We start from the raw sequence: 26,134 nt of genomic DNA, 5'->3' as shown, positions 1-26,134 counted from the left end.
GGGAACTGGAGGCAGGAACACACAGATATGGGCTGGCATGGATCAGGACCACAGGCAGAGGAAGGGATGGAATCCTTCCAGGATGCCAGGTGAAGGAAGGGAAGCAGGAAAGCAGGAAGGGCAGGCAGCCGGAAGGTGGAAGCAGGAAATCTGGCTTGGCCCTTGTGATCCCTCAGATTTATACTGAGTATGATGTATATGGGATGGAATACTCTGTTTGGTCAGTTCTGGCATCTATCTTGTCCGTTCCTCCCCAAAGGAGGCTGCAGGTGGGACCTCTTTCTTCCTTCTGGAGGGTAAAAGTTTTCCTCAGAGCTGAGCAGTGTCCTTGGCTCTGCACACCAGTCTCTAGCAGTAACTATAAACATCAAGTGTTATCAGTCCTAGAAGCACACACTGTCTGAGAAACTTGCTGTTAATTTCAGCAAGTGCAACTACTTACAAGAGACTTAGCTAAAAGCAAAAGTACTAGATAGAAAATCACCTTTATCCTGGCCCAAACCAGGACAGTCCTCATGAATGTGTCACTGTCACGGAACTAAGGCACTGCTGGTCTTTGTTAATAACTTTACCACTAGGCTGTGCCGAATCTATCTCCCTAGTGTTTTATTTCACACTTGTAGATAACCCATGGGATTTGGTACATTTTTGCATCCCTGAATGTTGATTAATTTCCACAATGCTTTTGTTTTCAGACTTCTCTGGAGAGATCTTAAGCCAGGGAGAGAATAAGCCAGTTTGTGTATTCTGTCTGGTCAGCAAAAAATGTAATTTAGTTTGCAAAGCATACCATTTTAACTCCCTGTTTTTTGCAAGGTTTAGAGGCTTAGCACATGTAGCATATCAATCAGATATTTCATGTAATAACTAATACTGATAGTCTGGACATCCTGCATAGAATATCTGTTCCAAATGGCCATAAAGTTGTGCTTACGGTAGCTTTTCCTTCTTTTTAACTACTTTATGCCCTTTAATTATACAATCTATCTTGTGTGTATAACACATATAAAGAGTGCCCTCTAGTGCTGTGACAGCCACAACTCTGAAACATCCTCCACAAATCTCCGGGGTTTAGATGCTTATAGCTTAACTGAAAGAAAAAAAGAAAAAGAAAGTTTTAAGCAATAGGATGTTAAACTTAGAACTGGAGTGAATTTTCATTGATGTTTAATTTCAATACATTTACAAAACTATGACGTGCACATAAGATCAAGTTTGGAGCTTGTTCTAACTCAGGACCTTTGTTGCAGAATGTGCCATGGTAAAAGAAGCACATTTTGTATTATATTTAGATGATACAAATATACGAGTGTTAAATGTGTGAGGGAAGCAAACATGTATTTTTAATATTCAGGATAGACAAACTGTGAATATTAAGCTGGGATCCCAGCTCAGACATACCTTCAAGAAACAAGGGACAGACTCTGACACTCTTGTTTACAAGATTCGGCTCAGCTGAATTTTACAGACAGTAGAAGGCAGTGAAGGGACCATTCTATTTTGGCAAAGGATGGATTTTAGCAAGTAGAATGTGACAAGTAGGTCTGGTATTTAGTAATTCAGAGAGACCAAGTTGTACATTTCAGTGCATTAAAGAGGTATTTTCATGAATGTGATTGAACATTAACAACTTTATCTACCTCTAATTTAGGGGCAGAGTGTGTTCTCACATGACTATGTCTTCTGGTGTGGTGATTTTAACTATCGCATCGATCTAACATATGAGGAAGTCTTTTATTTTCTCAAACGTCAGGATTGGAAGACACTTTTGGAATTTGATCAACTACAACAGCAAAAATCCAGTGGAAAAGTAAGGAAGTGTATATTATTTTCTTGAATGTTGACTTGGTCTAATTCCTTGAGAGAGTGAAAAAATGGCATTTTCAGACCTTTGTTTATAGTACATGAATATAGCAATTTGTTTAAAAATCAGAATGTTATTTGTTTTCAAGAAAGGTGATGCATCGCAATGGCACCTACCTCCTTGGTAATTAAATCAAAGAGGTGGTATTTCTTTTCATAGATTTTTAAAGACTTCCATGAAGGGACTATTAATTTTGGACCAACATATAAATACGACGTTGGCTCAGAGGCTTATGATACAAGTGATAAATGCAGAACTCCAGCTTGGACTGACAGAGTGCTCTGGTGGAGAAAGAAACTGCCTTTTGAAAAAACAGGTGCGTAGGGCCTTTCCTCCTCCTGTATCTGAAAGTTGGTTTAGGTTTCATCCAGAATGCACATGAGGGGATTTAATCTAGTGAATGGTGAGGAAGGGAGTTAGTGAGTTCTGAGCTGAGACCTCTCTCATAAGCTTAGTCAAAAAGCAGTGGCTTTGCTCAAGCAGATGTTCTTTCGGCTTCATGGGAGTAACTTGTAGAGATAAGAGGCCTTTCTTCTTGAGCATGTGAAGATAGGCTTCATGTTACTGATTGAAAAGGTGCCAGAAGCTTGCTGAGGAGCTGAAAACAGTCCAGCTGTAGCAATATAGAAATGACTCTGTTGCTTTTCAGCAGAATCATTAGCCTACATAAATTTCCTGTGTTATAACAGCTAGATTGTTATAACTGTTGCCCTCCATCAATGTATAAACACTTTTCTGTAATATCTTCTGGCTTTGTAATTCCTAGGAGTATTTCTGCTGGTTTCTGGAATTGGGGGAGTCTCCATTAATTAAGGCTTATAAAGTACTTGGAGATCATGAGTGGCAGGCATAACAGAAGGGCTGTTTTCACTTGTTATTCAAAGGTTACAATAACAAAAGTATTTCTTTGCATATCCAGGCACAGTTTTCATAACTGTTGTCTCAGTCTGCAGGTACATCTATCTCCCAGTGTTCATAAAACCTGAACAAATTCATATTTAAAATGTAATGACTGGAGAATTAACTTGGTTTGTGCTTGCAGGAATGATTTTTCACATGCCTAGGAGTTAGAATTTGGAATCCAAGTCATACCATGAGTGCACTAAGTGTAAAAACTGCAAACCAAAGCTAGGGCAATCAAAGAGTGCATTTTAATGTGATACAGAGTTATTCACACTTACTTAAGAAATTAAAAATAAAGCAAAATGAGGATCTTAAACTATTGGTAGAGATGTAATCTGGGAAGAAGAACCGTAGGAGGCATAAGGAAGCTAAAAGAGCCCTCTTGTACTGGCTCTTTTTATTTTAGGAGAATGAAAACCCTTCAGCATTTTCAGTGCATATTCTTTATTTTGCATGACAAGGCTTGCCCTTGGGAAGACTGGAGTACACACAGAATGTAGGACCTATCTAGCTGCTTTGCAAGGGTCAAGGTCTTTTCTTTAGACCCTGTTAGGCCTCCCACAGCTAGCTTACGTGGGTATTTAGCTGACCCCTTGTCTGTTCACCCACCTTCCCAGCCCTGCAAAGCTTTTATAATTAGTTAGCTTTCAGAGTTCCTCTTCTATATTGCTGATGGCTCTTCTGCCTCTCGGCTCTAATTCTTTTGCCTTGCTTCTTTTGCTCTTACAGGATAAGTGTAAGAGGACAAAGGGTAGCCCAAGCACAAGTGGTTAGGCAGAAATAGCATATTCTGTATTAACTGATTTTAAACTCCACAGAAAAGAGAGAGACTTATCCATTAGCCCAAACAGTGACCTAAAAACATTCCTGCTACTGGCAGCAACATAATACTACACTCCAGCATAATGTTTGGAGCACTTTCTGTCACCTTAATGCATTGCAAAGAAAGCATTTGGAAGCTGGATTTGTGTGGGTTTGCTCTCTCCTGTATCTTGTGTATTATTTCTCCAGTCCCTCTGTATTGTACATATTTGAAGTGTGTTTTGCAAGAACAGTGGCTATTTCTATGCTCAATAATGAGACAGGAGGTAAAAAAACCTAATAAGACTCTGTCAACCCAGATTATACAAGTAATTGGTTGGATGACATTCAGGCTAACCATTTTGCAGGTGTCTTATTCCAGTGATCAGCTGTCTCTGCACTTTCTGTTCTTTCTGTACCTTTTTTTCCTTGTTTCTAGCTTTTAAATCTTTGAGGATACAAGCTCTTATTTAAAGGGTATATACAAGAGCAAAATAACCTCACATCGCACTACTAGGCACTGGGAGGTCATACTAATTAAATAGTTTTTAATTGGTGGTAATTGGTAATCGTGTTATGTGCTTCATAGCTGGAGAGATCAATCTTCTAGACAGCGATCTGAATGCTGGAAATAAAGTCAGGCACACCTGGACCCCTGGAGCCTTGATGTACTATGGGAGAGCAGAGCTGCAAGCATCTGACCACAGGTAAAGTCCTAAGCAAAGAATCAGAGAAAGGGCTGCTAGGTTAGGCTGTGACATACTGAATTATACCTTCAGAGTGAGGGACTGAGTCTAATTGTAATAGGTATTACACCTTTATTCTGTGTTCAGCATCTGTTTGGTGCGTTTTTGTTTTCCCCCTCTCAGTCATTTTTATACCAGGGTGGCAAGTATCTATGGTTCTGTATTGATTTCTGCAGCACTTTGATCTCAGCAAGGGTTGGATAAGTTGCAAGAGCAGGCATAGAAAACTGAAGGCTTTCTATTGCTTGTTTTTGCTAAACTCCATTACCAAAACAAGCTGCTCTGATAGACTCCCACTCAGCTTGCTGTGAGAGAGGAGGAGGTTGGGACTGTGTGGCCTGAAGGAAGTGTACACCATGTACAGGTGTGACCTCTTCAGAGTAATAAAGTGTTTGGCTCCTGAGCTTTACTTAGAGAAGGAGAGAAAACAAAGACCAGTACCTCTTGTTGGTCTATATCACTAGCTTCTTTTTAGGGATAGGAATGACCTTTCTTTGTTGAGCTTCTGTTTCACTTTTCTGAAACAAATTCCATAATAAGCACACCTTGAAAGGTCCCTTGAATTTAAAATAATCTGTCTCACCCCTTGCATGCCCTGCGGAAATGCTGCAACCGTGTTCCTCATAGCAGATCTCAGTGACCCACAGTAGCTGGTCCTGTGCTTCTCATTGTGTGCTCTTGCACACAAGGGCTGTTCTGTATTCCTCCAGCAATGGAAGAACATGCCTCTTGCAATCAATTTCTCTGTCTCAAGGCTTTGACATTGCTGTTTTTCACAAAGCACAGTAGAACCACTGCACTCGTTATATATGACCCTGAGGATGCAATCTGTGAAACATGACTGTTGTACACTCACTTTCTATTTCAGCAAACTTGACTGCAAAAGCTGTTTTTTAATTATAGTCAGCAGGTTTATTTTCCCTGGGTTTGTGCTGGAAACAGGGTTAGCTTTATCTTTGTCAGATATGGAACTCCATTATGAATGGCAGTGCTTATAGAAACTGTTAACACTTCCTATGTATATATTTTCCCCCTTAACTATTCCTTTCAAATTCTGCTGCTGTTGCTTTTATATGTTCTGGCAATACACATTTCAGAGCCCACTCTATTGCAAGGAGGAGGCACCAATTTTGACATAGTTAGACACTTGGCCACCCCAGACACTGCTCTGCGTGTATGGGCAGGTGTAAGTCTGAGAATGTGGGTTGCACCCACTCAAGATTTACTCTTTCAGACAGTTTTCTCAGTTTTATTAAGATATAACACAGAGAGACCTAATATGAATGAAATGGCTGAAGAAGTAAGTTTGCAGTGTTGGTTGCTTATAATGTGATGGACTGACATACGTTTGCTAGATACCACAGTATGTACTTAAGAGTACCTTGTCCTTAGGTTTCAGAAGAAAACATCTTTATGTGACCCTGTTCAACATAATATTATACATTGCCTTCCCAGTCTGTAGATGTTTTAGGAGACAGCTGTTTGATAATGAGTTGAATGTCCTGATATTTTAATACTTCAGGCTTCCCAGAAGAGCTAAACACTGGGCTGGTAAATATAATTAACAGTGCTCCAGGCATGCTTTTCCACTGCAGGAAAAATGAAACAATTCACCAGAGTCTGACCTTGTGGGTTATATTTCTTGCCGTAGTACTTGTCTGCACTGAGGCCTCAAATAATTTGTTCTGCTTCTCATTCTGTGTAGAATATAACAATCACTTTCTTCTAAGTTATAGCAGGCTTAGTTAAATATTTGCAAAGAGATTTGACACTGTGGAGGTAAAAATTATCATAGGCATATAGCATTCAAACAATACACTGTTCTTAACACAGCTAATTTCTTACCTGTCCTACTGCTTGACAATGATTTTAAATTTATATAAGCATTTCTTATTGGGTGATGTTGAACTTAAATTTTTAGAAAGCATTTCTTCTTTGTTTTATATAGGCCAGTGTTAGCTATTGTAGAAGTGGAAGTTCAGGAAGTTGATCAAGCTGCCCGTGAGAGTGTTTTCCAGGAAGTGTCATCTTTCCAGGGACCACTGGATGCCACAGTAGTGGTAAATTTGCTATCACCAACCCCTGAAGAGAAAAACTATTTTCCTGAGGACTTGCGTACAGAGCTTATGCAAATCTTTGAGAATTATGGCACTATTGTTCTGGTCAGGTAAGTTTGGGATGTGAAATGGCATCTCATCTCTTCAAAAGCACAGACTAGAAATTTGCTTTTGACAGAATTAATTTTGCACTAGAAAGCAGCATGCTGAATTGTACTGCATGTTGAATTCCTTATTAGAAATTGAATACGAGTGGTTTGAATATCTTTTACCTCTCATCAGCCTGTTAAAGAATCTAACAGCTCTTGTGGATGAGAAGTTTATTCAGTACGGCACCATAAAGCAGAAGCTTTGATATAAACCATCACCTTTAGAGTCAGGACTCATTTCTGTGAATTACGTCTGCTGGCAGGTCCTTGGGTCCTGCTTCACTTCCTCTGAGGGGGTCTGCTCTCTTCCAGCACTCTTTCACACTCACTAGGATTTGCTGGCTGGCTTTCTTTTAGGGGGTCACTTTGTTTGTCTTTTAATAGTATGGGTTCTTGGAGTTGTAGAATCTACTGTGTTTTAGAGGGAGGGCATGATACTTTCTGGCAGAGCAGTTTAGTTTCATTCTGGTTGATCTAGAGAGTGCTCCAGTGAAGCCCAAAAAGGCCAAGAAAACTGTTTAGAGACAGAGTTTTGAGCCTTTAAACAGCAAAGGTATTTATTTTCGGATCTGGGGAACTCCCAGCTCACGCTGGACAAAGAGTTCCCCCTGTTAAGGGAAAAGTTTAGGATATTTATACAGTAAAAGGGGAGGTTACAACATTGTTACCTTCTCAATTCTTGCTGACTTCATTATATTGTTATAATATATTGTTGTAATAGAGAATATTCATGCCTATCTGCAGATTCGGTACATTATGATCTTTGATCAATTGCATAGTGGTTAAAGAATGGAATAATCAAAATCACAACCTTCAATTCTAAAAAAAAAAAAATTTGCAAACAAAAGTTACAAACACATAAATTTGTACTATTTGCTATCTCAGGACAATAATCAATAAAAATATGAAGGCATAATGTTCTAATACATGCATAGCCATTTCCTACATAATAAGCCTGTGGTCAGTTGTCATTATGGGGAAACATTTCAGAAGTATACTGATTGATTGCCACTTACTCCTGGAGTGATCAAAACTTGCCCAAACATTATGGCCCATGGGTCGAATTACAACATTCTGATGCACAGTTCCGAAGGTAGTGCATTAACTATTCGTGCACCCGACCATGGACATCCCTGGGCAATGTTTTGTGATAAGGTCATACTTATCCAGAGTCCCAGCATCAACACGAAAGGTCGCCAGTTCATAATGTCAAGCTCCTTCTGGAATGTTCTTGGCAATGTTCAGGGGCCCTCTTAACTCGGGAGTAGTGGATCCAAGTGGGTTGCTCCTTAATTCGAACTGCAGTGAAAGTGGTGAGCAACACTTGAAAGGGTTCTCTGTTTAGTTCAGGGCATTCTCATTGCCAGTGTCCCATTTGGTGGCAATAGAAACATTGATTTGGGTCTACCTTATTTCACTGGAACCTTCTTCTCCCTCTCATGGGATAACCACGCCCTCTACTTCTAGCATTTGCCTCTGGAAGCTTTGGAGTTGAATGTACTGCTTCTATAATTCTGGCAAGTCTCTTACTCTCTCTCTTTTCTTTTTCTTGATCCCTATTGTTGTACCCTTTCCAGGCCTCATTCATTAAGATTTCCAGATCTCTATTTGCAGGATGTTCAAGTTTTTGTAATTTCCTTCTGATGTCTGCACAACACTGCCCCATTACCAATCCCAGCAGTTGCTGTTTACCTATTTCTGACCCAGGATCTAAGGGGCTATATTGTCTCATTGCCGCTCTAAGCCTGTCTAAAAAGTCTGTTGGTGTTTCATTCTGTCCTTGTCTTACTTCAAATAGGGCTCCCCAGTTTATTGCTTTCGGTATTGCTCTTCGCAAGCCCTGTGCAACTAACCCTCTGTATTGCAGCAATAAATCATGTTGGCGCGGGTTGTTTGGATCCCAGTTTGGATTACTAGTTGGAAATACTACATCCACAGGCTCCCATAGCAGTGCAGCCTGTTCCCTTCCAGTTTTTAAAACAAGTTCTTTTCCCGTCTCTGATAATTCAGATAGCATTAGATCAATATCCTCCCAATCAGCATCTAAATGCTTTGCAATTAATACAAACCTTCTAGCGACCCCTTCTATGTCTCTCCTCAAATTTTTCACTTCCTCTCTCCAATTATTAAGGTTACTTGTAGTAAATGGTGCTTTTATCCGTGCTTGTTCTCCTAATTTGGGCATTACTTGTTGAAGAGTGGCTCTTGTATAGTTCTCTGGGACTTCTTTTTCCCTGTTCTCTGGGATTTCTTTTCCTCCCTCTACTTCACCCTCTCTGGTCTGAGCTTTTGTCTTTCTTTCTGCCCTTTCTGCTCCAGCTTTTTCTGCCTCCAGTCTAGTTTTCTCTGCTTCTAGTCTTGCCCTCTCTGCTTCGGCTTTAGCTTCTACCTTAGCTTTCTCTGCTTCTAGTCTTGCCCTCTCTGCTTCTAGTTTTGCCCTCTCTGCCTCAGCTTTAGCTTCTACCTTAGCTTTCTCTGCTTCTAGTCTCGCTTTCTCTATTTCCAGTTTTGCTCTTTCTTCTCCTATCTTTGCCATTTCTGCCTCCCTTTCCTTTTCCTTTTGCTCGGTTGCCCTTGTGTAATATGAATGGCTAGTCCCTTCTCCGGGATCATCTCCCCGGTTTTCGGTGTCTGATCTGTTTTCTCTCTTCTTCACCTTTTTCCCTGTCTCCTGCGGAGCTTTCTCTTCGTTTCTGTCTCCCCCTACTGCCTTTTGCGGAACACTTTCCAATTCTTCTCTTTCCTCGCTTCCCAATTCTGCGGAGCTACTGCTGTTTTCCTGTTGTGACATTGGCAGCGGTACTCCACATCCTGGCACAAGAGGCTGATATTCTTGGAGGCTAATGGTACTTTCCACTTCACTATTTATTTCTTTCAACTTAAGGCATCATTTCCATATACTACAAGCATCACAACAGCGTTCCTTAACTTCACTGTTTTTCTGATCCCATTCTAGGGCTAAAAGAAAAGGGATCTTGGGGTGTTACATTTGTTCCACAATCCTTTTGCCATTCTGGCTTATCCCTTAAGGTGAAAAACATGTCTGCATATATTACTTCATCCCACTTTTCTCTTTTACGGAGAAACAGCATAAGTTGTAGGATGGTATTATAATTTAAGCTCCCGTGTGGTGGCCATTTTTCTCCATCACCTAGTTTATACAGAGGCCACCAATCTTGGCAATATTTCACAAGTGTCTTTTTCCTTACATTTCCCCCCAGAATTCCACCTAGTTCTTTCCAATGCTTCAAAATGCATCCCAAGGGGATTTTGATATTAATTTCTTTACTTTTTTCAGCCCCCATTATGTCCACTTGAGATATTACAGCTAAAAGGGCATTCTCTCTCTCTCTCTCTCTCTCTCTCTCTCGGTTACCAAATTCTTTCCAGATATCAACACTTTACTTAGCTTGCTCGTTCCAACAATCCACACCAATCGCTTCGTCCGTCTCTGGCAGGCCCCATCTCGGGTGATACAGAAACGCAGACCAGGACCCCACACTCGCCGAGCAATTATATTGCGTCTCAGTCACTCACTTTCATTCACACACACACATACTTTGCACAGGTAAAATTTACACAGAATTCACATGTTGCTCTACCGCCTGGGGTCACAAGATGTCGCTATGGACGGCGAATCCCTGCCGGCGTCGCAGCAGCCCCCGAGACCCCCTCCCCCGAAGATAAAGCTATAAAACTTTTCTTCGATAGGGACGCGTAATCACCCAAAACACTTAATTCTCTTAAAAAGAGGTGCAACAAAATAGCACTCTAACCTCCCGGGGGACTCTAACCTCCCGGGGGACTCAAACCTCCTGGGGGATCTAGCCCCCCCCCTTTCCTAGAGGCCTCCACTGCTGTGAATGAACTTCAGATCTCCTGGGGATCTGAACCCCGGAGAAGGACAAACTCAGAGCTAGACTGGACTCCAATCCGTCAGCCTGGGGGTGTCCCCCGCTTCCCTGTGAATTCTGAGGAACCCAAACCTCCCGGGGGACTCTAACCTCCTGGGGGACTTTAACCCACTGGGGGACTCTAACCCCCCCTTCCTAGAGGCCTCGAAACCCAAACAAATATATATATAAATACCTTTTCAGTATGAAGAAGGTCTGGTGTCCATCGGCGCATAGAGCCAAGGGAGTAGGGGAGGCTTATCCGACAGAATTCATTGGGGGGGCCACAAAAGCGTCCCCAGGCCCACCTGGATCACGGCACGACGGAGTCCAGTCCCATCTGGGTCGCCAAAATGAAGCCCAAAAAGGCCAAGAAAACTGTTTAGAGAAAGAGTTTTGAGCCTTTAAACAGCAAAGGTATTTATTTTCGGATCCGGGGAACTCCCAGCTCACACTGGACAAAGAGTTCCAAGGGTTAAGGGAAAGGTTTAGGGTATTTATACAGTAAAAGGGGAGGTTACAACATTGTTACATTCTCAATTCTTGCTGACTTCATTATATTGTTATAAGGCGATATCAGACCCTAGCCATAACTTTCTTCTTATCTGTTGGTGGTGACATCTTTATGTTCTTCTTGTGCAGATGTTCACATTCTTAGGTGCCCAGCCGGTGCCTAAATGGCCTTGGCAGTGTCTTGTTTTAAGAACAAGACTTGTTTTAAGAACAAGACTTACACTCCGAGATAGAAGTTAATCCCGTTAGGACCTTGTATTGGTTACATTGTTCTAGTGGAAAACAACACGTCTGAGTTGCTTTGTTCACTTCTTTCTCAGTTTAACCCTGAATTTTACTGGTTATGAATACAAATTCATTAACATATATTACAAGTTTTAAAGTAAATTCACACAAACAGCTTGGCCTGATCTCCTCTCCTTACAGGAGTTAGTCCTGTCAGGATCTTTCTCTTTTTCACCAGCATTGTTTTGAAACTTTTGTTTTGGAAAATGCAGACAAAACTGGTCAAGACCTGACAATTGGCCTGGGAAACAAGACCACGAAGTTACTTATGTTGCATTTGTTCCGTTTATTAGTGGAGAAAACTGATGACCTTTTGTTGTGTGGTTTTATGAACTTCCAAATGTACATTGAGGGTTCAAAAGCAGGAACAGCAGCACCACCTTGATTGTGAAAAAAGGAGCAAGACAAGAACATGATTTGGTCATGTTCTTTTGTTTTCTTTTTGGTCATGTTCATGTTTTCAGTCTCATCAAAAAAGAGACTGTCTCCTTCCTCTTGACACCCACCCCTCAGATATTTATGGACATTATTAAGGTGCCCTCTCAGCCTTCTTTTCTCATGGCTAAACAGACCCAGTGCTTTCAGTCTGTCTTCATAAGAGAGATGTTTGAGTCCCTTAATCATCCTCATAGCTCTCCATTGGACTTTCTCCAGTAGATTCCTGCCTGTCTTGAATTCACAGAATCATAGAATGGTTGGAAGGGACCTTAAAGATCATGTAGTGCCAATCCCCCTGCATGGACAGGGGCACCTCCTACTAGATCAGGTTGCCTAACCCTAACCCATCCAGCCTGGCCTTGAACACTTCCAGGGAGGGGGTAGCCACAACTTTCCTGAGCAAACTGTTCCAGCATCCCACCACCCTCACAGGAATTTTTTCCTAAAGTCTAGTTTATATCTCCCTTCTTCAAGTTTTAAACCATTGCCCTAAACTGGATATTAACTGGAGACAACTTTCTTAATGCACTCCAGGATACCAATGTCTCTCTTGGCAGGTACATAAATCCTATGTCCTCTGAGGTGTGAGGGGTATGCAGAGCCATGAAAGTTAGTACTGAGGGAGCATGGCTTTCAAGACTTGGTATCCTATAAACAGCTGCTGAGACCTTTGTACTGCTGCTTCAGAGGTGACCCAGTAAAAGGCAGGGTGCTGAAGTCACATGAGGGATGATGGGGGAGAGGAAGAGCCTAACTGGGATTCATGTATTGTCACTTCCTCTTCCCCCCAGAATAAAAGTTGTGAGGCAAATACAACTGAAACCAAATATATAGCTGTACAAAACCATCATGCTTGCCTGTAAGGGTTTTTTTATTCAATGGTGAAATAAAATGCACTCTTTTCTTTCCTCTGTCTTCTGTACTAGGATCAGTGGAGGTCAAATGCTGGTGACATTTGCTGACAGCAAGTCAGCTCTTCGAGTTATGGATATAGACGGCATAAAAGTAAGACTCTCTCAAACCTGTAATAAAGTTTCATAACATTTCTCAAAAGTGGTTTCTTAAAATGAGGTAATTATGTTTCTAGTGGCATTATTTTCTAGAAACTTAGTGCTTGGAAAGTCCTCAGCTCTCACAGCTGCTGAGGCTTTAATGAAGTATTTCAGTTTTAGAAGGGCAGGAGGTGAGCTCCTGAGCAGTGCTTAGGATTTGACCTTTGATACCACTAAAAAATACAGATGCAGTCATTGTTCTGGCACTTGAAGCAGTTCTCCTGAGACTGTGTATGACTTTGCACTGTTGCCAAAGCATCCTTAGGATTGTGGCTTGGCGATATTTTGTTTCTCTTAAATGTATTAAATAAACTCCTTCTGCCAAGCTGGAAAAATGCAATTCATTGGCCTTCATGGCAAACTTGCCATTCGCAGTAGGTGTTTCACCTTCCCATCTCCTCTGCTCTTCCCTCACACACACATCCTCTTCAACTCATCAGCCCCCTCATTTATGCTGACAAAATTGTTTGTGGGGCTGCAGTGTAAATTTTACACTAAAGAAATGGATTTAACTCTCATTCTCCTTTCATATTTGGATTTTTGTCTTAATTTGGCTCATGTACTTGATGTAGTTTATAGCACATACTGAAACACAATTGTGCACAAAGCGTGAAGGTGCTGGGAACTTGGGTCATGGACTTTCCAAACTGATTTTCCTGCCAAAGTTACTGGCTTGGATACAACTCACCCCAAACATCATGGAGCAACACACATGAGCAGCTGTGGTCTTAATCTGTTTAATATTATGCTTTCCATATATATCAACTGTCATACTTGGGATTTTCTGAGCAGAAAGCAAACTTGTGTGTGTGTTAAAGCTACTGACTCAAAAAATGGAAGCCTCCCACACTATTGCTGCTGTCAGAGTGTAGTTTTGATGATACATGTTTCACCCATTTCTCAAGTATTTCCCAAATCCCGTGCGTTTGAGCTGTGAAGCTGATTTTCTTTCAAGAATATTGTTACAGTCTGAAAACTTGGTTATGGGGGTAGGAAGAGTGCTTCATTTTCATTAAGCTTTTGAAGTGAAGCTTTAGCTGTATCAGTTTCTAAAGCAGATGCACAACAGACTGGCAGAACTTGCTTATTCTGTTCAGGTGTTCTCATTTTGTGAAGTTGCTTGGCAAAGGGGAAATTATTCTTTCTTGCATTAGGTCAGAGGCAGAACAGTGAAAATCCGGCCAAAGACCAAGGACTGGCTGAAGGGTCTCCAGGAGGAAATTGCTCTGAAAAGGGACAGCATTGCCCCCACATCCCCGACAGCAAACTCCTGTCTTCTAGAAGAAAATTTTGACTTCTCAAGTTCAGACTATGACTCAGAAGGTGAGCGCCAGGTTTCCAAAACTAAGTTGTAAGAAATTGTTTTGCTGACTTCGGTTGTAGAGAAAAGGTAGTGTGGGTGTCAGTGGTATCCCAATTTGTAACAAAACAACACTTCTTAAAAAGAGGCTTGTAACTAAAGCCATGACCCAGCACTGTGCCTGGGCAGAGAACTGTTGCATAGATCATCATATCAATTATGTGTTATATGGTAGCAAATCCAGTGTATAGTGCAACTATCTGTATAGAAACAAACTATGACAAAACACATGGGTTACACAAGAAGCTTACCTGACCCATACATTAAATTAATTGATTGGTAGTAGAGAGAATGTGTTTGCTCACTTTGTCTTTGTTATCTAATATTTCGATTCAGGTGATATAGTGGAGGATGAAGATGATTATTTAGATGATGCTTTGTGTCAGGACTTAGAAGATACGCTTGAGGGCTGTGGACATCTTGCCTCCATAGGTCATTCAAACAGATCTGAACAAAACCCACGACTGTATAAAGGTAAATTATTTACACTCCTTAAAGACCTGAAGGTTGGTTGTTCTCCTTTTTCTGTATTTCCCTGTTCATTTACATTTTCATTGTAAGTCCTCCAAAGAGAAGGATCCTCTTTTTGGTATATGTTCATATGGTGCCTAAACCCCCTTGAGTCAGTGACTGTAACTGAGGCCCTCATCCAAACCAGCAACAGATAATAAAGCCTCCTTCTCTATAGCTCAGGGTAAGGCAGGAGTACTTACTTCCTTTTACACTCAGCAGAAACTAAGTCTTTTTATCCATTAGATGTTGCTTGGCACCAGACGGTACAACAACAAAAAAAGTCTATTATTTTATAATTGGTGAGGGCCAGACCCAAAATTCAACTGAAGGAATCCTGTTGGTTCAGTGATGGGATTGGCCCCCTTCTTTGAGCAATAGCTGTGGCAGCACAGTCAGGTGTAAGCTGGACAGTCAGGAGCTTGTTATGGTCAAATAACTTCAAAGAAGCATTAAAGTTTCTCCTATTTTTCCCCTTCACTTTCTCCTATTTATTCTCCTTTTTGCTCCTTTTTTGTTTATTTCTGAAGAAATTGAGGTTCCAAACTATAGGTGTATGCTTTCTTTCAGTTGCTTTATATATGTCCCTTTTTTCCTGGTCACCCACCTTGTTTGCACATTATTGTGAAATGATTTGGTAAAGAGAAGAAAAAGGTGTGAAGAAAATATGCATAAAAAGAAGAGCTGGGCAAACCAGTGGTGGTCTTATACTGGGATCAAGACATGCTGTGGGGACCAAGCATTGACAGGCTGTGTCATCTATTAAATACTTCATCATGGCAGCAAGTGATTCAGTAGCTGTCTTCCTGCACTCTCTCAGAAGTGCTTTGTCTTCTGACAAAAAAATGAAAACTTTAATATCATCAAAGGTTGAGTCAGAAGTAGATTTCAAAAAGATTAAATGAAATTTCTAAGTTTACACAGACAGATTTTCCAAACAATCAAAGTGATATGCAGCTTTCTTGCCCACCTTGAGTCATGTGCTGGGTACATTGGGGCCAGACCCAGAAACCTAGCTTGGAGCCAAAGAGTAATCTGTCATTATTAAATACTGTGAAGCCAATCACTTTGTATTACAGGATGCCTTGCCCTCCAAACACCTCTGGCCTACTGTGTGATGATTCATTAAGCTGCAGAGAATTGCAGTGATTCTTTTCACCCACACTAACTCTTACCCACAAAAAATATCACAAAGCAAGTGGAGATTATAAGGTATAGTTTGAAGGAGGTCAAGGTGAGGTCACGGTGTCGCACAATTCAAAATATGATATATACAATCCATCTTGAAAGTCTCTGCAATTTCAGATGCCTCCCTAAGCTTCCAATTCTGCCTGGTAACTCCTAGTTGAAGGTATGAGGATGGTATGGCTCATGTTAGATAGAGACAGAAACCAGTGATGGGCAGAGCAGTGAGTATATGTGTTTCTGAGGTCAGAGAAAGGCATAGCCTCATGAAACTGATGTCCCTGGGAGCCATTGCCTCTTTCATGGGAAGGGACAGAGTGAGGGTAGCTGGGGTTTATTTTGCATTCAGTGTTACTGAGGTTGTGAAGTCCCCTTCTCTGGAGATATTCAGAATTGCCTGTATGTAGTCCTGTGTAATGTGCTCTAGGTGATCCTGCTTTAGTGGGAGAGCTGAACTAGATGATCTCTAGAGGTCCCTTCCAACTCTGACAATTCTATGATTCTGTGTGTTTCTGTTACTGCCAAAATTTCAAGCCATGCTTTTAGGCACCTGCATGACTCTTCAGATCCTACAGACAAGCCCATACCTGCTTCTTAGAAGTATTGAAAATGCAAAGAGAAAGGGGAGGGTGGATCAGGCAGATCACAGGCTGTGTCTTTGTGGCTGTCATCGACTGCTAAGTGGGAGAAGGACTCTGTGAGGTAGGTTGGTGTTCTCTGCAAAGCACAGCTCTCTGAGGAACAGGAGCTTCTGTAAAAATGCCTGAAATATAAGAGACTGCTGCTACATAATTCCTTCCCCATCCTCTCCAAATCACAAAACTAAACCCAGTAAATTTTGGAGTCCTCAAGAGTAGATTCCTGGCTAGGCAGCCATGGCAGGGGGTGAGAACTGAAGAGCCCTAAAACGTCAGCAGACTTAGAGACTAAAGCAATCACTTCTTCTCTTCAGCTGCCAGGGAGACTTAGGATGAAATACTGTGTGATGAAATACTGTGTAATGATGTAGTCATGTAAGGTGCAGCCAAGGGTTAGCAGGGTGAGGCAGGTGCATCTTTTAGGGGATGTTGCTGGAAAGCAGAGGTGTGATGAGTGAGCCATTCAGAGAGGCTTTTCTCTAGCATAAACTCTTCTCCAGAGCAAAGGAAGTTGTCTAATCCTCGGAGGGAATTCCTGTGTTCAGGAAGGAAGAGCAAGGGACTGACTGTGACCAGCCTCCTTGCAGCTGTCATGACACAGTTTGCCTCCAAGCTCAGAACCTAACAAGGTGATGAGGAACCCTGAGATCAGATGCAGGCAGTCTTTGTGTTGGCACAGACAGTTATATAAACTGCTGGAAAAGGATAATATAAATATAATATAAATGCTGGAAAAGGAGAGAAAAAAACTGTTTGAGAAAAGGGTAGATGTTTCCTGAAGTGGGAGCAGTGAGAGCAAAACAATATGATTCTCACAGCCTTGAGAAGAGAAGGCTTAGGAGAAACCTTATTAAGATGTTCCAATACTTCAAGGGGAGGCTACAAAGAAGATGGAGATGCCCTTGTCACATGGACAAGACAAGAGACAATGGGCACAAGTTGCTCTTGGGGAGATGCCCACTGGACACAAGAGGAAAATTTTTCTCTGTGAGGACAGTCAGACATTGGAATGGTCTCCCAGGGGAAGTGGTGGATTCCTCCACTTTGGAAAATCTCAGCTCAACGGAGTGCTGAGACATCTCATCTAAACAATAATATTAGAAGGGTTGGAGGAGATGATCCTTGAGGTCCCTTCCAACCCAACACTCCATGATTCTATGATAGGAGCCATGTCACATTGCTGAGATAACTGGTTGTGGCTCGCTACTCATAATTGGCTCTCTCCTGACTGCTCAGATTTCCTGCATCTCACCCAGCAGATCTCCAACACTGATCCCTTTCCAACCTTTCCCCAGATGATACGGACTTGGCCGATTTGAAGCGGGAGCTGGAGGCGCGAGAGGGATCCCGTCGCCGGACTCCAAGCAGATCTCTGTCCATTCCTACCAGGCCTCGGCCACTTCAGCCACCACAGAGGCCTCCCCCTCCTGGTGAGTTGAACTTTCTTTAACGTCGTGTTGGCTCCAGCTGAACCATTTTGCTTGCCATTTCTTAGTGACAGAGAAGTAATACCTTCTTCTGAAATGCCAGGCTGTCCTTCCCTCCCAATCTGTTTCAGCCTGACTATGGCTGCAGTTAGTGACATAAGTTTGTCTTTAGCATGACATGTAATCCACAAGAAAACACCTTTAGTGAGGATGTGATGGCCCATATATTCCATGCTAACTCATCACTCAGGTTAGTGAGTTGACCAGATACTTTGTGGCAGTAAAAATAAATATCAGTATTTATGCCGCTCACTTCCAAAGTCACTGGGGGGGTTTCTTACAGTTTTGAGGGTTTTTATGACTTAATTTTAATCTTCCTTATTAAAAGCCTTGACAAAAATACTTGTTCTGGACATTTTTTTCCTTTTCCTGCTTGCAAGAAATTCTTGCTTGCTTTTCTGTTTATGAAAGAAATGCAAAGTGTTTTACAGTTATCAGTGAGGCACAAAGAGGAAGTGATGCTCTTTAACTATGCTCTATCCTCCTGAGATGCCATCAGTCCTATGCTGCTCTTGTTTTTATGGCTACTTCTGAAGTATTATCAGCATAATCATCTTTGCCTTCTGTTTGATACAAAGCTCTATGTGACATTTTTCTTGCAGCCCAAAAGGCTCTCTCGTGTGTATTTTCCATCCTTAAATTAAAGGTTCTGTTAGATTCACTGCTGGAAGATGAATTTTTTTTTTTTATTATTCCTATTAATTTCTGAGTTTGTTGCCAAAAAAATTACTACACTGGCATCTGTATTTTTCTGTCTGGAAAGCAATGTTTACGGTCAGATGAGGTTATGAAATTAACTAAATGAAAGCAAGACCAACTAGGAAACTGCTTCCTGATACATTTTAAGATTTCAGCATTTTATTCTGTGTTCAGATTTTTTTTTCACCTTAGATTAGATGAGTTCAGCACATCAGTCTTCCTAGACTGAAGTAATTGTTTTGCTCTTGACACTCAGGCAGAGGGACTCAAAAGGTCCCTGGTGTCCTACTGGAAGGTCCTGTCTAATATGTCTGCCCTTGGAGGACCAAGGAGCGTGGAAAGTGTCTCTTCTATTTATCACAAACAATCTCAAAACACATTGGTTATGCTCCATTGCAAATAAAATGTTGTAAAAAAGCCATTTTCTTTCTTTTCAGCTGGAACATCAGGCAAAAAGTCCCCCTCAGAGGGTTCTCTCTCTCCAGGAAGCCATTCCACCTGCTCCATCTTGGCAACAGCAAAGCTGCTCCCTGGAGCCCCTCAGCAGCCAGTGAGTTCTGCCACTCAGCATGGCCACTTCAGGTTGCCCTGATCTCCCCCATCTGTGCAGACTCTGAGCATCATGTACACGATACACTTGTCATACAAGGGAGGAAGTCTTATCACATGTCTGAGCTGGACATGTGAAGATGAACTTGTTGTAATGTAATGCTACACTGTAGGACCTGCCAGACACCAGAAAAATGTTATAAAATTGAAAGGAATTAGAAAGACCAAAGAAGGAATCGTAGAATCTTAGAATGGGCTGGGTCGGAAGGGACCTCAGAGATCATCAAGTCCAACCCTTGATCCACTACCGCCGCAGTTACCAGACCATGGCACTGAGTGCCACATCCAGTCTCTTTTTAAATATCTCCAGGGATAGAAATTCACTACTTCCCTGGGCAGCCCATTCCAATGTCTGATCACCCTCTCCGTAAAGAAATTCTTTCTAATATCCAACCTAAACCTCCCCTGGCACAACTTAAGACCATGCCCTCTTGTCTTGCTGAGAGTTGCCTGGGAAAAGAGACCAACCCCCACCTGGCTACACCCTCCTTTCAGGGAGTTGTAGAGAGTGATGAGATCTCCTCTGAGCCTCCTCTTCTCCAGGCTGAACAGCCCCAGCTCCCTCAGCCTCTCCTCGTAGGGTCTATGCTCGAGTCCCTTCACCAGCCTGGTTGCCCTCCTTTGGACCTGCTCCAGGACCTCGATATCCTTCCTAAACTGAGGGGCCCAGAACTGGACACAGTACTCAAGCTGTGGCCTCACCAGTGCTGAGTACAGGGACAGAATCACTTCCCTGGACCTGCTGGCCATACTGTTCCTGGTACAGGCCAGGATGCCATTGGCCTTCTTGGCCACCTGGGCACACTGCTGGCTCATGTTCAGCTTCCTGTCAATCCAGACTCTAAGGTCCCTCTCTGTCTGGCTGCTCTCAGCCACTCTGTGCCCAGCCTGTAGCACTGTATGGGAGAGAGAACAGTGCAAGGCATGGGCACTGCTGGTTTACTCCATGTGCTACTTTCTCCCAGATGCTGACTTGAGTTTCCAGCACCACATTAATATGCTTTAATTCTTTCTCCACCCTTTTGATGGGCTGTACTAGTGCCCAGTATACAGGTATGGTCTTGACTATTGGCAGCAAGGCTGTTAGCCCTCTGAGTGGACCAAGACTGGAATGTAGAAACACTTCCCAACTCTTTTGCTGGATGAGAACCCTAATGTATTGAGCCAGGCTAAGGGACTAGCTGTGGCACTAAAGCATTGGCTTACTCTGTCAGCTGGTAAGAAGGATGTAAGGTCTGCCAAAAGACTCCCCACCATTTCTGTAGGATGTATTAGATTGCTGATTAGTCACTGGCAAAATCAGAACTTTACAGGTGTTTGAACTTAGCTGTAAGATCACAGGTGCACGTGAAAAGTCAGTTGTTAAAATGACTCATTCTTGGTTTTTTAAAGCCCAAAGTCCGGACTGGAATAAGTAAACCTTACAATGTCAAGCAAATCAAAACCACCACAGCTGAGGAAGCAGAAGAAGCTATTAGATGTCTTATGGAAGCTAAAGGAGGTGAGCACAGCTTCATAACCAACTTCTAAAAATCTATAAATAAACTGTAGGTGTATTAATTCTTCCCATCATAGCCCAGATGCACATATTTCTGTTCAGAAGCCCACCTGAGCACTGACTTACACATGCTGGCAAGATTGTACTTGGTGTTCTCTGTCAGTTTTGATAATATTAACTTCTGTTTTTTCAAGATAACTCAAGTTGTATATTCTGTTGTAGAACCTGTCACTAGAAACACTTTGGGTTATTTATGTCCAGATTTAGCCTAAAAAATTAAACGAGAAAGATGGGATCTTACTAAACTGATGGTGCCTGTGTTAGCTCAGAGTTGCATAAAGGATGTTTGCTGCTCTATTTAGCAAATGCTCACTATTCCAAGCAGAACTAGAGAGCAAATACAGCTGTAGGAGAAATAACATGGATTCAGTTCATATATAGACAGCAAGTATAGTTGTAACCCAGACAGATGCTTGCACCACTATAACTTGAATAACTAAGCTAAAACTCTTGTGTTTAGGCTCTTAGTCTCATCCCTGGAGGACCAAGCTGCTTGAAAGGGCAAGTTAGATCAGGAAACTATGTTGGGTATTGAAATTCAGGCAGTGTGAACTTACCCTCCAGGGCTGCGAGTAGTTTTTCTGCTGTATCAATAAGAATGAATGCAGTATGACTTTGAGATAGCTACCTGAGGTTGCAAGGCTCAGTTTAGGACAAAAGCATCCCTTTTTCATTTGCAAATACAGCAAAGGAGTCTGAAATAATCCAATTTAATTAGAAGTGTTATAAAGAAACCTTGATGTTTGCTCCTCAGAAAGTGCTGTACATTTATTCTTGAAATCAGATTTACTCTCCATTAATTCTGAAAATTCACAATAAGCATTTCATTCAGGGTGAGTAAAGAAAATAGTCTGGTCAACATCACTTTCAGCCGCTAGTGCTGTGCCAACAGTTGGCATTTCAGTTCTTCCCCAAGTACTCCTAAGGACATGCTCAGTATCATTACCTTGATTATTCAGAGAAGCAAACAGGGCAAAAGGAGACTCAGCAGTTTCTCTCCAGTACTCCTGAACCCCCAGCCAGTGTTATCTTCACTTGGACAGATGGTGGCACAGCTCTGCTGTTTTGGCATGAAATTATTTCAGACAGGAGTTTTTCCCAAACTGCCTCTTACAAATGTGACAGGAGTGCAAAGAATCATAGAATCATTTTGATTGGAAAAGACCTTTAAGATCAACAAGTCCAGCCATTAACTTAGCACTGCCAAGGTCTGTGCTTATTTCCACAATCTATCTTCCTGGCCTGAGCACATTCCCTTTAGGCACATTTTGGAAAACATGACTGTGAAAGAAGTTACCCTGAAGCTACATTCTGATCAAGCCAAGATCTTAATGGATTTTGCTTTTCAGGACTACAGGAAGATGCACTAAAGTCTGCTCAAACTAGAAACCAAACATCTACCAAACCTGAGCCTCTCCCCAGCAGCAGCACAAAGTCAGCATTACCTCAAGGACTGCAGGCAGGACCAGGGCTTGTGCCCCACCGCCCACCACCCAAAGTTCCAGCTACAAAGAAGCCAAAACCTCTGCGGAGAACTGGAGTCAAGGTGGGAAATGTAAGAGAGTCAAATAGCCAAATGCATCCAGCCTGCTCTACACAAAGTGAATGATAGCAAGAGGGGTGTGTGTGTGGGGGGGTGTTAAACAGTTTCTGTGAAGTCATGGCATTTAAAGTTCTTCTTCAGCAGGCACTGAAATGATTCTGTGTATTGTAGCCACCAAGGCACAGAAATACACTGGGCAACTGGAAAGGAAGAGGAGCTTTGTCCTCCTTACTGAGCTGTATTCAGATTTTCTCTTTGTTAGTCAATTCTCTTAGATTTTTTGACTTCTAGTTTGTCTAAACTTTCTCAGGATTTAAGGTTTTCCCCTTCTTTATGTTTAGTTTTGACCACATCATAAATGGTCTGCTCTGTACTGATGTGAGGCTGCTTCTTGATCAGTGTGCTCTTCTGCATCCTGTTCAGAGACACTGAGCTTTCCTCACACACCTTATACTGGGGTTCAGCCTTTCCCTTCTGTATTCTGCTCAAGAGTTCAGGTTCTTAAAAATACAAACCTGGAGGTGTTGAGGGTTTATGCTGCCTCTCTGCCAGGTCTCTTCATTGGAGATAATAGTTTTTTTACCTCTAGAGCTGCTCAAATGATTATTTAATGGTGAAAGAAATTCAAGTACAAGATAAAGACAATTACAACCTTTTCTGTTCTTCCATTGATAGAATCTCTGCTAGGAAGCTCTATGTTTCTAGGACTCCTGCCTTAACTTCCTTTGTAAAGGCATCCACCCCTTTTCGATCATAAAATTTTCAGCCACATCTACTTAGTAAACTCACAAAAGAAATGAACCCCAGACAGTGCACAGTGCATGTGCTTCCCTTAAACATTTAGTAATAAGGAATGGTCTGTTTATGTTGTGGGCACTTCCAGGGCTCTCCTGAAAGCTGCTGAGATGGGCTGCTATTTTGGTGTGAGTTATATGAAATCTCCTGCAGGAATTTATGTGTTCCAGTTGGACTCTGTCCACTCCTTCCTCCATCCCAGTGAATTCAGATGGGAGGTGTGTACTTGAAAACCTCTGCCCAGTCCACCTCTAGCATTTAAAAAAGCACTGCAATCAAATGTAGGCAACTTAACAACAACATATGGACAGAAGTGGCAGGGGGTATGTCCATTGTGAAATATAGACTGGATATTTGACTGCATTAAAAATCCTCTATATTATCATTTAATACTATGGGAGAGTAATAAAAAATTAAAATGCTTTCAGTCTGAGCCGAGATCCAGTTATATAAATAACTTTAAATGGCAAACATATGACAGATTGTGTTTTGATAGTTCACTTCTCTTCGGTGCCTAGCATCAGTGAGACATGATGAGGCTAGGCTACTAATGCATTTTCTGGCTTAAATTAAGCTAACTGTGCTTCAACCTTATCTACCTCAGAATATGCCCATGGGTGTGGGCTAATGGCCCTGATAATTTCTCTCTCTGCTCATTCTGGCTTAAATAATACTAATTCAGCAGAGAGATGCAACAAGTAATTTACTCTTCAGGACTGTGTTAATCTGGTATGGATTAAAATCCTAACATGAAAGAGACATGGTTAGAAGGAGATTAATTTCTCATACAGGGAGTGAATAGGCTGTAGGTTCTTTGTCCTAAAATGGCACTCTGTAGATGAACACTGATCCTAGGCACAATGTGTGAGAACAGAACCACACAGGTACAGTCTAAACCTGCACTCTCAAGTCTCCTCTTTTACTGTTTGGTTTTTCTTTTTTTCTTCCAATCCTGTCAGTTTTTCTCAGTAATGTCACCAGTAAGACTTGCACTAGAAGTGACCCAGTTTAAGGTGCCATTTTTGTTCTCAAATTTCTTATTCCTTTTCTCTTTCAGGCCTTTCCTACAGAAGAGCAATTTTATCAGCAGTCAGTACCATCTCCTCTTGGCTTGTCAGAGCCCTCTCTAGAACCTGGAGCTATTCTAAATGCAACCAAAACTATTCCAGTCCCTAAACCCAGAACCCAGGGGAACCCAGGGAAGCCTCAGGAGAGCAGGGGGAGCAGTGAAAGGCAGCTCCCATCAGGAAGCATGGCTGAGGCTGTCACTCTGCCCCACCCCAACGCTTCCTTTGCCCCAAAGGTACCACCCCGAAGAAAGAAGTCAGCTCCTGCAGCTCTTCATCTGCAAGTGCTCCAGAGCAGTGATAACCCACTTTTTAGCGGGTTAATGCTCAACTCCAACAACAATCCTGGGTTCTGTCCCCAGTCTCAGGACACTCGTGCCCCTGTGCAGTCTGCTCTCTCAGCTCCTACACCCTCTGCCAGCCCAGCAAACAGCACAACAAGGCAGCTGGCACCGAGTACTGCGGCACTGCTGGCTGAGCCACAGGGCCCTCCTCCACCAGAGGGACAGCATCCACAGCTCTCAGGCACCAGCTCCCTTCCAGAGGACACCGATCTTTTGGACCTGGACACAGATCCTTCCTGCCCTCTTTTCACACAGGTGCCATCAGCTACTGCTCCAGCAAACACTTCAGAAAATTTGAAAATCCCCAATTTGAGAGATTTCACTCACTGGGTGACGTTTAGTGATGAGGAAGAGAGCAGTGCACTGTCAGATGGGGTCAATGAACTGCCTGTCTTGGAACAAAACAAAGATACCTTGATGAAGGCAAATAGTGACTTAAAATTGTAAAATTCTGTCTCCTTAGTATTCCTATAGAAATTGTAATTATGATGCAAGATAAATCTTTTGCACAGAGATTTTTATTTAAGGAAACAGATCATTTGTCCATGACACATTTCATTTTGATGTTTTAAAATAAACATATTGCCCCTGGAGGGACATGTAAAGACTATATAAAAACCTAACATTATTATCTATGCTTGTTTGAAAAGTTTCTTATTTTAAGTTATTTCTTTTTATTAAGCCACCTTAAGATGTTTTATCTCATTTCAGGTACAAATCATATGTAAGAAGATATAATGGTGTATGGAAAAAAACTGTTTAAGAAAAACATTTTCCTGTGAAATTTATATATTAATCAATTTCTGCCACTTGAAATAAAGCACCCTTATCTTAAATACTTGGACTGCTACAGTTATTTTGGAACAAACATTCCAAAAGGGGAATATACCAGTGTAACTACAGCAGAAACATTAGTAATGTTCTGCTACTAAGTTCCTGCTCTGGAAGAAGCAAGGCTTAGACATTACCTTCTTGTAGATCTTAACAAGCTGCAGTGTTGGCAAGCTCTTACCTTGTTGAACTCATTCCTGTGTTGAAAGTAAAATGGAAGGTGTGTACTGCAAGGCAAACCCATGAGAGGTGGTGCCCTGTTCAGACTTCAGACCAGGCAAATGACCCAGTAATCCTCTTTTAAGGGCTGTGCTGTTACTGGCATGTATTGCTCTGACCTACAGTGAGGTCAAAGGCATCTCCAGCTGGTTTTCTACCACCTTCCCACTTCCCAAAACTCACCTTTTTTTTTTTTTTTTTTCCCCCACACCAACCCCAAATATACTTTACAATGAACTTGCATGTGAACAATGAGGGTCCCTTCTGGAACAGACCCCATAGCCTGGCTTGTGCATTATCTATGCACATGAGTGCAATACAGTGAATTGCTGAGACCTCCTGATGGCATAAGCCATTAGCATAGTGATGTGTTATGTTGTTCAGCTTCTTTGTAACAAAAATGCCCTGTTGGTCTTTTTTTTTATTTCCACAGTGCAGATGAGGAAAGAGCTGGTCTTGGAACCTAACTGCACCTCAGTGCAACACAGGCTGTTGTGCCACAACTAAGCCACAAGCAGATGCCTGGGGACAGCAGAACCCTCCTGCAGAGAACAGTTGCTTACAACCTAATAATGAGTTTGCCCACTC

General features: G+C 42.0%; 1 protein-coding gene across 4 annotated transcripts in view; it reads left to right on the top strand.

Moving 5' to 3' along the window:
- SYNJ2 (synaptojanin 2) overlaps positions 1 to 25,326 on the top strand; it is a 74,255-nt gene extending 48,929 nt beyond the window's left edge. For 3 of the 4 annotated variants that reach the window (XM_030448035.1, XM_030448038.1, XM_030448037.1), the window contains 12 exons: positions 1,652 to 1,810; positions 2,024 to 2,180; positions 4,158 to 4,275; positions 6,263 to 6,481; positions 12,576 to 12,654; positions 13,856 to 14,024; positions 14,398 to 14,535; positions 17,690 to 17,824; positions 19,018 to 19,130; positions 20,582 to 20,690; positions 22,097 to 22,302; positions 24,143 to 25,316. In XM_030448035.1, coding sequence (XP_030303895.1) covers positions 1,652 to 1,810; positions 2,024 to 2,180; positions 4,158 to 4,275; positions 6,263 to 6,481; positions 12,576 to 12,654; positions 13,856 to 14,024; positions 14,398 to 14,535; positions 17,690 to 17,824; positions 19,018 to 19,130; positions 20,582 to 20,690; positions 22,097 to 22,302; positions 24,143 to 24,943 — 2,403 coding nt within the window. In that variant the 3' untranslated portion in view covers positions 24,944 to 25,316. Of the gene's footprint in view, positions 1 to 1,651; positions 1,811 to 2,023; positions 2,181 to 4,157; positions 4,276 to 6,262; positions 6,482 to 12,575; positions 12,655 to 13,855; positions 14,025 to 14,397; positions 14,536 to 17,689; positions 17,825 to 19,017; positions 19,131 to 20,581; positions 20,691 to 22,096; positions 22,303 to 24,142 lie in introns of all 4 variants that reach the window. The other variant, XM_030448036.1, reaches the window with a different exon arrangement.
- Positions 25,327 to 26,134: the final 808 nt, after the last annotated feature.

The sequence above is a fragment of the Calypte anna genome, chromosome 3, assembly GCF_003957555.1.
Source record: "Calypte anna isolate BGI_N300 chromosome 3, bCalAnn1_v1.p, whole genome shotgun sequence".
NCBI lineage: Eukaryota > Metazoa > Chordata > Aves > Apodiformes > Trochilidae > Calypte > Calypte anna.
Note: the sequence above shows the minus strand (reverse complement) of the source record. Positions and strands in the feature narration are given on the sequence as shown.